The 12,154-nt window shown below is 42.4% G+C and overlaps 1 protein-coding gene and 1 long non-coding RNA gene across 2 annotated transcripts; one reads left to right on the plus strand and one right to left on the minus strand.

Moving 5' to 3' along the window:
- Positions 1 to 368: 368 nt before the first annotated feature.
- On the minus strand, positions 369 to 3,637 carry six3a (SIX homeobox 3a). Its single transcript, XM_024297520.2, has 2 exons — positions 2,612 to 3,637; positions 369 to 1,296 (listed from the first exon to the last, which is right to left on the minus strand). Exons 1-2 carry the CDS (start codon positions 3,301 to 3,303, stop codon positions 1,104 to 1,106), a joined length of 885 nt encoding a protein of 294 aa, XP_024153288.1. The 5' UTR covers positions 3,304 to 3,637; the 3' UTR covers positions 369 to 1,103.
- LOC112161953 lies at positions 3,235 to 11,043 on the plus strand. Its single transcript, XR_002921978.2, has 5 exons — positions 3,235 to 3,360; positions 4,466 to 4,536; positions 5,686 to 5,793; positions 5,913 to 5,986; positions 6,151 to 11,043. It is a non-coding gene; the product is annotated as an uncharacterized LOC112161953 (long non-coding RNA).
- The last annotated feature ends 1,111 nt before the right edge of the window (positions 11,044 to 12,154 follow it).

A 12,154-nucleotide genomic window follows, 5' to 3' on the forward strand; every position in this document is an offset into this window, starting at 1 on the left:
GGGGAAATACCACTCAGATTTTTTAAGTGCTGCATGACATCAGCAGTCAGATCAAATAATAAAAAATCACATCAGACATGGAAGAAACCAAACTTTAGCGAAAGTTTGACTTCGTGCGTAATTTGCGCCGGGAGCGCGTAAGCCACGCGGAGCATTAATGCTCCCACAATCCAATAATGAACCAATATGAGCATGTGTTTAGCCACTTATACCGTCCTTATCCGTAATCGGATGGAATGACAGACATAAATGTGGATTTGGGAATTTTACGCACAGAAAAAACGCGAATAAATATCTTTAGTTTGTGTGTGTGTGTGTGTGATTACGCTCCTTCAAATATAACAAAAACGCCTGCAGCACTTCAGTTGTAAGTTTTGACAAATATTTTATGTAGGAACACCAAGTCAAGAAAAGTGAGGAAGGGATAGAAAAGAGGATGACACGGAGGAGGAGGAGGAGGAGGAAGGATCAGGAGGAGCAATAATTATGTACAAGCATATTTCTACACGTATATTACAGACCGGGAGAATGAGCGCATTATTTGAAGATATACATAATTCAATATAAAATTTTGAAAATAAAAATAAAAATCTGATACAGCCAGAAACGGTTCTGACATTTTTTTTGTTTTTTTTTTCCTCCACACAGGCAGTGACTGTTTGAAAAAAAGGTGCTTACGACATAAAATGATTGTCTGATGAACACAAAGTTTAAAACAGGATTGCATCTTGTCTGCGCGGCGGCTTCCTCACCATCATCATCATCACTGAGAAACCAAGGAGGGGGGTAAACATGTGACGATCTGTTTTTATTTCCTCTGGTTCTTGATGGAAAATCTTGCATTACAAAATAAAAAGAAGAAGAAGAAGAAGAAGCGTCATGCAAGTGTTAGTGGGTATGAAGAGGAGGGGGTCCTTTGAAGCGCTTTAAAAAAAACCGACGTGCTTTTATCTCTTTTATTTTAATATTTATATGAATCGGTCCTTTTTTTCCTCCATATTTCATAAGTCTTTTTTTCTTCCTCTCAGGTCCATTTTTCCTGTAAATATTTCTCTTTTTGTTTGTTCTTGTGTGTGTGTTTTTGCTCCCTCCCCGTCTGCGTATCATACATCGCACTCGGAGTCACTGGAGGTGACCGACAGGATGGACGTCCCGGTGTCGACTCGCTCTGTCATGCTGGAAACGCTGGTGGTGGGGCTGGCCGCGGTGGAGGGCGACTCCGCCGAGCTGTGAGGGGTGAGCCCGGCCTCTGAGAGGGACCTCATACCGGTCGGTCCTATTGCTTGGTGCTGAAGCCTAGAAGAGGGGCAGGGAGGGGGGGAAGGAAAAAAATGGCAATTAGACCTGAGAATGTGCACCCCCGCTCCCTTCCTCCTCCTCCTCCTCCAAATAGGGGTTCAAACTCGCCTTTCTTTTCCCCTGCCGGCCCCAGCCATGCATGCATGCTTTTATCAAGCAGCTTTCAGGGGACACAACACCAGCAAACGTTGGAGGAATGTTGTTAAAGCTCGTCTAAAACTTGAAGATCTGCACCATTTGACACCCAGAACTCGATTTAAATAATTCAACTTTTTGTTGTTTTTGCAGCGGATTGTGGCGCGTGAATGGAGAGGTTACTCCAATCATCCTGAATGTTTATCTCCTGTCCACTCACGATAATAACTCCATCACGACGGGATAATGTCAGCGCCGCAATGGATCTATTCATTTATCAAAAAGATTAGAATAGTCTTCATATGGCTTAGTGCTCGCGGAGGCATTTTGTAAATCAGTTACAGCATTTCAGCGGAATGATACAACCACGATATCAACAACGCAGTCCGGCGTGGACGCATCTGGAAAATAGTCAATATTTTGTTTTATTATTATTATTATTATTATTATTATCATCGAGCGTTTTGGAGAACAATATTTTACTCATGACAAAAATAAAACCCAAATTTAATTGTAATGTATTCCTAAATAAACTAAAATGCTTTTAGGTTAAAAACAAAATAACAGGATTTATTATTATTTTTTAAATCTAAATATTTTTGCTAAAATATTTTCACCTTTTATTTAATTTTTTTGTAAACTGTAATTATTAAAAATAACTTTTTTAGCTTTTATTTTATTAAAATTCTTCATTATTAATTAATTACACTTTCCATTTTTTTATTTTTTCTCATTGTTGCTAACTTTTAATAATTTTACTGCATTAAAAATCACAGAAAAAAACACAATTTAATTAATATTTTTGTTCTAGTTTGTGTTTTGACACAATTTTATATTTTTAAGGTTGCTAAAATTAAAAAAATATATATCTAAATTTGCCAAATATGGGTTTAAAAATATTTTTAATGTTAAAAGTAAAACAGAAATTACTGAAAATATTGAAGGAAAATGTGTGGATCTCAAACGGCCGTAAAAGTGCAGCTTTTATCCGGATTTGGCGTCACGACAACAATGTCGGCGCAGCTGCTGCCTCCGCCTGATAGTCACTATTTTCTAGGAGAAGCTTCTACTAACCTCGCAGCACTTTCAAACATATTTTTTTCTTAAGTAAACCTTTTTTTCCCACAGAAAAGTGAGCTTTTGTGCTCTAATCCCCGTGCGTAAAACAACCACCGACCTGTTTTTGGCTGCCGCCGCTCTGTCTCGTTGCCTCCGGTTTTTAAACCAGTTCCCGACTTGTGTGGGAGTGAGTCCTGTGGCTTGAGCCAGTTCCCTTTTCTTGCTGGGGTTTGGATACGGGTCCTGAAGGTACCACTCCCTCAGCAGACTCCGCGTCCGCTCCTTAAAACAGTGCGTCTTCTGCTCCCCGTCCCAGATGGTCCGAGGCAGCGGAAACTTCTTCCGCACCCGGTACTTATCGACCGGTCCGAGCGGACGCCCGCGAAGTTTCTCGGCCTCCTGATAGTGCGCTTCCAGCCACATGGCCTGCAGCTTGCCGTGCGAGTCCTTGGTGAACTTGTGGTTTTCCAGGATGTGGTAGAGGTCTCTGAAATTCCCCGTGTGGAAAGCCACGACGGCCCGCGCGCGCAGGATGGACTCGTGCTTGTTGATCGCCTCGCATGCTCCCGGAGCCACCGGCAGGGACCAGAGGAAGCGGCCCAGTCGCTCGATGTCCCCGGTCTCCTCCAGCGTCTCGCAGACGCTTGCCACCTGCTCCGGGGAGAAGTTGAGGGTCGGTAGCTGAAACATGGACAAGTCTTCTGGAGACCTGGTGGCGGGAGCGCTGTTCGCCAGGAGCAGAGGGCGATCAGCGAAGTTAGGCAGGAAGAAATGGGAGGGATAAAGCTCTAAAGGCGATCTGAAAACCATGGAAATGACCTGAGAGAGAAAGAAAATTATCGAGAAAAAGAAAAACCGAAAAATACGGTAAGTAAAAAAGATTCAATGATTCAATGGCTATCGCCTAATGACACCAGCCTCATAATATCTCCCCCCTAAATCCGCCGTTGAGTGTAGCATTGAAACATTTTGTTTCCCTTTTCTATTGGTCTTCTTGGTGTCGTTGTAGCGTTGTCATGGCAGCCCTGCCAATCACTGTCAAGCGTGCCAATCATTAGCCAGTACGTAGCGCGAGGCTTTCACCACTTGTGCAGCACGCACGGGGGGTTATCAGAGTCTCGGATCTCCACAGCAACCCTCCCACCGCACCGCGCGCATCAGGCACAAGCCAATGCTCGCCTATCTGCTGAATGGAATGAGCAATTAGAGGGTGGAATATTATTGCGATCTTAACGAGGCTCGTTAAAGCTAAAGAAGATATGTAGACTGGAGATGCTGAGCAGAGCCGGGGCGGGAGTGAGGGAGAGGGAGCTTTAAATGGGGGACAAATGGACAAGCAATGACTGCAACTCGGGAATACACGTTCTGAATGGGAGCGAGTCAGTCTGCACATTATTTCCATGCAGATTTTCCGACTTTTTATCGATTTTATTATCAAATAATTCCCTTTTGCGCAAAACTAAAAAGGTTTAGCCGAGTTCCAATTTAAGATATTGAATTATGACAGTTTTTTTAACGTTTTGCTCTAATCTCAGCTGGGATGTTTGCTCCCCCTCCTGTTGTGCGGGCCTGCTTTTGGGTCTCCAACCAAAAAAAGAAAATATACTTAAAATGTTCTCATTGATTTGAACAAAACTATAGCAATAATTGAAAAAATTAGCCTGGTATTAGTATCACAATCCACATAAAAGCCACATAAAAGCAGTTTGTTGCGTTTGATCTGGGGGTAGAAGGACGCGATCCATGTCCCCATCCAGTCACAGGATTCGGCTTAGAGCGGCGGTGTGATTTTCATGTTTATGGCTCAAACTGCTTCATATTTAGACAGGGTTTACAAGGTGTTAAAATAGTGTGGGTTCGCTCTAAAACGAACAGTGATCACATTGTGAGGGGACCAGGCATCGAGACTCCTAATCCGACCTCCATAAAGCTGACATAATGATCCTAAGCGCCTTTCTCCAAATTCATTCAGGAATTCAAAACTTTCTCCGGGTTGGACATTCTCTGGAAATGTAGACCACAGGCCCTCACGTTGGACAGACAGTGAGTAGCTCCACGCGCAAAGCTGTTTGTCTTCACTGTGGACCATTTGGACACCTTTTACGCACTTTTACTCACTTTTACGCACGGGCGTACTCCAGCTTCCACGTGTTTTGTGGCAAGTGTCTGTATCTGGTGATGATATTAGCAGGGTTACCTTTAAGGCTGGTGCTTGTGTGGGGGGTGGGGCAGCGTATAGAGAGGGGGGGGGATCAAACCTGTCCACTGCGCTGCCGCACGAAATTCAGGAGGACTAATTCTAAGTGGCACTTGATTTGGTCCCATTGGAAAGCTCGTTGGACTGGAAGTAAAGGCTGGTATTTTCATGCTGGTGTTAAAACTAACCTCCCAGCCTACAACCCCTCTCTCTCTCACACACACAAACCCACACCCCGACCCCAAAGTTGAGAGTGCAGGCTTAGCAGAACTACTCCGAACATGCAAAGCCTGGGTGCACCAATTTATGTGATCACAATTCAAACCGAGGCTGCAGGTATTACCCAGCATTACCTTGTTTGGAGGAACTGTCCTCCCAGGCAATTCGGAAATCACTTGACTGGAGGTGAAACGTAAAACGTGAATGGGGGATTGAGGGAGGAAAGCCACAGCTAATTCGCATTCTTTTACATGGCTTTTGTTTACGTCAAGCACGTAATTAACACTCCCCAAACAAGTTTATTCACCTGCCGTAATTGTGTGTTTATCCGAGAGCTCGCTGAATGTTCCTAGCAGCGGGGGACGGGGGCTGTGAATGCGCGCGGAGCATTTAGCGTCTTCTTCGTTTACTCACAGCCTAAATCTCCAGACGCAACAACACAAACACACACAAAGCCTCGTGCAACTCTACAGACTTTTCGTTTAATTTGAAGCCAAACTTCTAGATGGAAATAAATAAATAAATGAATTAAAGGCAGAAGTTTGAAAGTTTCCCAGAACCTTAAACTGAAGTTCCTTATCAGTCCGTTCTAATAAGGGGAGCAAATAAACAAAGCCGATGTTACGTCATTTACGAGTGAGAGAGAGAAGGGGAGCGCACGAGGGGGAGAAAGAAAAGGTGTCGACTGGAAAAGGTAAGAGGGAAAGAGAAAGAAGGCGCAAAAGAAAATATTTCTTGTTTTTTTTTTTGCTCCCTCGTTGACCTCGGTTTGGCAGAAAAGGCAGCCCACCCCTCTCTGGCAAACAGAGCGGAGGCTCGTGCTGCTGCTCCATCCTGGATTCAAGCGACCAGCGCGCAGGATGATACCGAGTGGACGTATGACGGTGCGTACTGGGGGGAAAACCCCACTCATTTCCAAATTTTGACGCTCCTATTTCTGCCTTGCGACATTTGCAACATACCTTTTCTTGTTTTCCATCTTTTCCTTCTTCGCTCCATACAGATGCGCGCGCGGGATCCAGTCCGCAAACCGTCTCCATCCGTTCCACTTAGTGGGTAATTCCGCTGCGTTCTGCTGTAAGTTGTGACCCCCCTCCTGCGACCTGACTCGTTTTCCTCCAAGTTCTTTACGCGCCACAAAGAAGGGGGTTAGACCTCCTTCTCCAGAACACAGAAGTCCCTTTCACTCCATTGCTTTTAATGCATATATTTGTTGTTGTTGTTGTATTCACCCACTGTAGATCTTCGCACAGCAGATGTGTGATGCTATCGGGACGGGCGGCGCAATCCCCTCCATCCCATGCTGACCACTGCATAGCGCGGAGGCTCCACACTGCGCGCTTACACTGTAAAAAGTGTCAATCTAAAAAAGTCAATGCTTAAAAAAATGACAGATCAAACTGAATGTGTATTTTAGATTTAAATGTGCCAAAAAATAACAGTTTATAGGGAAAAAATGATAGAAAAGAAGGTTTTGAAAAATAAAATAAACATAAAGTTATTTTTTAAACCTAAAAATACATATTTTTGTCGTTTATTGTTTAAAAAAATGCTAAAATTACTATTATAACTGGATAAAGATATACTTATTTTCTAACTTAATTAAAATATGTCGGTTTTTACTTTTTAGCTCAAAAGTCGCGCCAATTTTTTTTACCAGCAGAGCCTGTAGAAAAGTTTCAAACATCCTCTCCCTCCCTCCTTTCTTTTATTGTTTTTTATTGTGTGGTCTCATTAGGGGGACTTCCTGGCAGGGCTCGGAGCTTGTATCGGAGCTGTCCAATCAGTGTATTTACACGGGTTGTTAGCGACAGTTAATGAGGGCTCCTCCCCGGGCTGCTGGAGAAAGGCGCCTCAACATTAAGATTTACCTTGTGTCAACTCGTTACTTCTAATGAACACCACCCCCCCAATGCAAAAGCCTCCTCGTCCTCAATGGAGCAGCGCGCCCGGATCTTGTGTGGGAGACTCTGGAAGAGTGGAGCTGCAAGTCGCCCCCACCCCTCCCATCCCCTTTTCTTCCGCTCACTCAGGGAGAGTTCAGCTCTATGATGCACGCATGCACGCTTTGTGCATGTGTCCTTAAATGGATCAAATTTGGGAGAGATTTTACATTTTTTGTCCTCAAAATTTTGATAGTTCTCTATATTTGGTGGAATCTGTCAGTAAACATCAAAATAACTTTATTTATCGTCAGTTTGTGCGTCATGGAGACACCTTACAGGTAAAATCCTAAAGAACTGACAACTGACTGTTCCTTATATCATGTTTTTCAAGTTTATAAAAACAAAAGCCACAATTTTGAATGTAATTTGCCTATGCAAAATCATATTTTACAGGTAAAAGGTCATGCGTAATCATTTGGATTATCGGATTAACTGATGCGTTTTTTTTATCTGTATCCTTGCAGACAACAGGTAGAGTTGTGCAGATGATCCACCTTAACTGACATAATGTTAAACATGCCCATAAATCCGCCTGTCCTCTCTCCTCCTCTGTGACGCGGAGCGGCGGCGCCGGAGGAGGCCCGCGCGCTGCTCATTCTTCCAGGTAGCTGGGCTGATTTGGAGACGCAGAAACAGAGTCAAATAAGTAGAACGGGTGAATATCAGATGCGTTGCCCCGAGCTCTACACATGATGCACACCTGGTGGGGGAGAGACCCAAAAGAGTGAAGACAAACTTCCCCATTTACTGATGCAATTACAACTTCAGACCCTCTAAGAGGATTTAATCTATTATAATAGTCTGTTTTTGGGGTGTGCCAGTCCTGATTCCGCGCGCACTCTTCCCGGACCCGTCTCACCGGCCCTTTAGCCCGGTGTCATAGAGGCTGACAAGCTGCAATTACAGCGGCTGACATTTTCCTCTCCAAGCTCACTAATGTGGGAGACATGGACAGCAGGCTGCGGCTCTCTGGCCACGAGGCCATGCTCGGGACGGCCACGCGCTCCTGCGCTGACCTCCTAACATTTCAGCAGAGGAATACCCTCTTATTTATTAGGAGTTTCTGATCTGAGGGCGGGAATCGGACCACTCTATAAACAGAAGCATAAACTTAAAATTCATATTTACAGGAGTCGTTTGATCCTGATTGAAATCTGCGCGTCATATCAGGTTTAAATTAGCATTTAAAACAATGGAAGGTATTGTGTCCAGATTCATGTGAACCAGGCTCCAGTTTTTCACTTGTTCTTGACCAAAAAAGCGCAAATTATTGGCCGTTTTATAACATTTTTATGATCAGATTTAAAAAAAAAAAGAAGTTTAGTTCATATTTTTGCCAGTTTTCAAAATGAAGCAATAAAAATACATTTTTTATCACATATTCTTGATTTTTTTAAGTATTTGAATCATTACAGTTAACGCTGACGTCATCATTGTTATTGAGATGAATCTGCTGTTTGGTGATGGCATCTGCTTGTCACATTCACTCCAAGTTGACGCTCTCATGAAAGTTTCAGCGTCCAATCAGCGGCCGCGAGCGAGCCCCCCCCCCGCTTGTTCTGTGTGTTTGTGTCATCAGGGCTGCAGTCACCGTGTCACCCACGATCAAGCTATTATCTCACGTTTTGATTGTTGTGCATGGCATACGCGCGCGCGCGCCCCCCGCTCAGTGACCACCTCAGATCAGGTTCGTCCGTCCAGAGCGCGCGGGACTCGGAAAGGAGACCAGTTCCTGCTTGAAGACCAGAGGAAGACTGCGGGTCCGAATGGTTGATGTCAACTTTTGAACCCCTCCCCCCCAATTTTGTTTACTATATCTTTTCAGATATTTATTCAAAATAAATATTTAATTATTAAAAACAATCCACAACTCGAATATCATATTCAGGGAGGAGCCAGGACGCAATTTATTCATCATAAAGGAGTTCAATCGACATTAAAACGTCCAACAATCATTTTCAAACGAACAAAAAAAGCAATTAAATACATAAGATATTCTTTAATTCATACTAAATTATGTTTTATATGACCCTTTTCTTTGATTAACAAACATTTACTGCCATAAACTTAATTTGGTAAAGTTTTATTATTCGAAACTTTTCCAAAAATTCATCCTTAAAGAAATATAAAGTTAAAGTGGACTCAATTTTAGGACAACGGAAGTATTTTTTCCTTAAAGTTAGGTGTAAACTTTCCCAGAAAACTTTTCTTTTACCAGAAAGGAGAAAAGGTGTTTTTGTCACAGCGAAAAAAAGTTATTTTAGAGACGGTTGCTATAGTAACAGATTGTTATTTTAGCTAAATTAGAGAAAGACAATCACTTCAAACTTGAAAAGCTACTTTTTCTCCAGAACAGTTGCCATATTTATTAATAGTAATATTAATAGGATGTATTTTGGTGCATGGGTGTTTTTTTTTTTACTTTTTTTTACTAAATGTGAAGCTAACAAAAAAATTATCTAATGTCAGTCATAATATAAAGATAATTTGAAATTGATTGTCTCAAGATCTTATTAAACTGAACTGTATCTGGAAGTTAAATAATGTTCGCCTTTACGCACAAGTGCGTAATTACGCACAGACGAACATCCTACTTGACACTAAAACGAATCAAAAGAAGAAAAAAGTCTGGAAAAACTTTTGCATATGCTTCTACCTCACTGACCTACATTTCTGAAGTGAATTTAGCTCTTTATGAATGATTCAGGCTCGGATAGATCACTGGTTTTGGGTGGCAGATGTCAGAGCGCGATGGAGATGTTTATTGGACTCATTTAAGGCGCCATTATCCCGCCCGCTTATCAAACATTCATGCGTGTCAGCTGCAGTTGTGGGTCTGGCCTCACGAGGACCAACCTTTCCCCTCAGCCTCATCTCCTCGCACATGAAGGAAACAAAACAAGTGAGTCAACACTTCCGAAAACGCCAAGGCTGCGTCAAAACGTCCAAAGAGAATGCGGGTAGAGATCTAAGGGGTTATGATGTTTCATGTTGGTTCATTTACGCATCAAAACTAAAAAATGGCAGAATCTGAATATAAGATCCAAAAAAATTACAATTTTGTTTTAAATGCGCAGACGTTTAATGTAATATAATAAATAAAATTCAAAATATAAAGTGTCAGTGCATTTGTTTGATTAAAAAATATATATTTTTTGCGTAAATTGAAAACGTTTCGTCTGATTTTCAACATAATTGATCAGATTCTACGCAAACATCAGCATGGATGTCTCTGTATGTCCATAAAAGGCGCGCCACCATCCGCGCAAACGGAGCCTCACAATGCTGCGCGCGCGCCCTGCGCTCTGCATGTCGTGCGGGGCTAATGGGAAGTAGTCGGAAGGTAAGGTCGCGGGTTCATGGCGGGGTTAAAGAGACCCGTCCACGGCTCCTGTTTGCTCCTCTCTCTCCTTCCTACAGGATGATGTGTCCGCAGCGTCGCCGCCTCACCCCGCAGCCACCCCGTCACCGCACTCTGTTTGTTTTTCTGCGTTTATTAAATCTTCCTCCGACAGGAAAAGTGACCCCCCCCCATCACCACGTCACGAGTTTGGCACTTTGCATCACTTCTCAACTCCCTGAGAAAACCTTTTGTGTTTGGACTCGTCAGGTCTATTTATATCCCAGGAGCAGCTGTTCCAGCATCGGGAGGCTTTTCTTTCGAGGATTTATCGACCAAACGACATATTTGGACATCCATAGAGTAAATGTATTATTCATACGTGTTTTCTGCACAAATACTGTTTTCCAAGGACTTGTTTTAACAATTTACCGCCATGTTTGTGGGGTTTTCAAAACTATGAGCCAAAAAAAAAAATCACACAAATGTGAGTAAAATGTGCTTTTACACTAGTTTTGACTATTTATTTTTTATAAAAGTCTTGCAAAAGATTTGCTTAAAATCATATTATCTGCTATTTCACGTGTTTTTATTTTATTTATTAATTGTAATTTAACTTTTATGAGTGTTTTCTAATGATTTCTTTTAAAAATTTGCCTTCATTTTAGTGGATTTTTTAAAAATATATGTGCCAATAATCCCACAAATGTAATTAAAACGTGGATAAAAAATTACTTTGACACTATTTTTTACAAAAGTATTTTCTAAAATGCAAAACATTTGCTTGAAATTGTATTATCTGCTATTTCACATGCGTTCCTGTTAACATTAAAACATGGAAACAAAGATTTTCTGCCTCATTTGGATTATTTTCCTTCAACATCTGAACTTTGATATCTGATGCATCAAAGAACAACTTCAAGCAGTCAAAAGTAATAGATTTATTCACAACTTTAGCTCCAATGAAGGTTTAACGGTTTATTTACAGTTCTGCTGCACTAAAGCAGAATGTAAAAAAAGAAGAAAAGGATAGTTTTTCTTTTGTTTTATTCACCGAGGATGATCCGCTGGATTCACCACCAGAGAATGGAACAAACAACAAACGCTGAACTCATTTCAGGCGGGAAAAGAATGGAAGGAAGGGTAAAGGGACGGACAACGGAGGCTAAGAGAAACAGAGAAATCTGAAGACGTCAAATATCCTCAAAGCTGCTGTTTGAGGTTCATGTGGCATAAAAAAGAACAGAGGCTTTCTGTTGGCACTTGGTGAAGTCGGTTTATTGTTCTGTGACTCTCATCCTCTCCCTTTCATATAGGCAGCTATACTGGAGTTAGATTTTGGTTGTGGGCCTATCTCCTCCTCACCATGGCGCCCCTGAGACCAGGCGGGCGAGGAGAGTTCACACACAGACACTTAAAGGCGCCACAGAGGACAGCAGCTTGGCTCTGCGTCACACCGAAAACCTCACTCCCCCCAATCAGACAGACAGGTAGACAGACAGGTAGACAGCTGGTGTTACACTAAATCCCTTCCCCCATGTGTTGCTCTCAAAGACGAGATAAAAGAGTTCTGAAAATGTAGAATCATGATATGATGGAGACAAATACATGAAACATTTGTAAAAAAAATTCTCTCCTTTTAAGCCCCACTTCACCTTCAGGCCCTCTGAGCCCAGAGAGGTCTGACTTTCTGTGCGACAGGCGGGAAAAGGGAGAGGATGATGGTCCGACTGACTCACCGATGGAGTAAGAGTCCAGCACGCACGCCGTCCGCCAGCCGCCTCCCTAAACGCACGCTGTTGTGTTTGCTAGCGGTGATGATCTCACCATCATCCACGGAACAAAGCCTCCGTCTGTCCAATGAGCTGTCAGACAAAAACTTGAGTGTGAATTTTGAAGTTGGTCATGAAGTGAAACATTGGATCAATTAACAAATATAATTTGTTTCATGTAAACCTT

Source organism: Oryzias melastigma, linkage group LG15, assembly GCF_002922805.2.
Source record: "Oryzias melastigma strain HK-1 linkage group LG15, ASM292280v2, whole genome shotgun sequence".
Taxonomy (NCBI): Eukaryota; Metazoa; Chordata; class Actinopteri; order Beloniformes; family Adrianichthyidae; genus Oryzias; species Oryzias melastigma.

What these genes read in the sequence shown, in the direction of transcription:
- six3a (XM_024297520.2), bottom strand. Translation starts at nt 3,303, where the DNA reads ATGGTTTTCAGATCGCCTTTAGAGCTTTATCCCTCCCATTTCTTCCTG. An exon ending in GCGGCGGCAGCCAAAAACAG is followed by an intron (nt 1,297 to 2,611) that starts GTCGGTGGTTGT and finishes CCCCTCTTCTAG; the next exon opens with GCTTCAGCACCAAGCAATAG.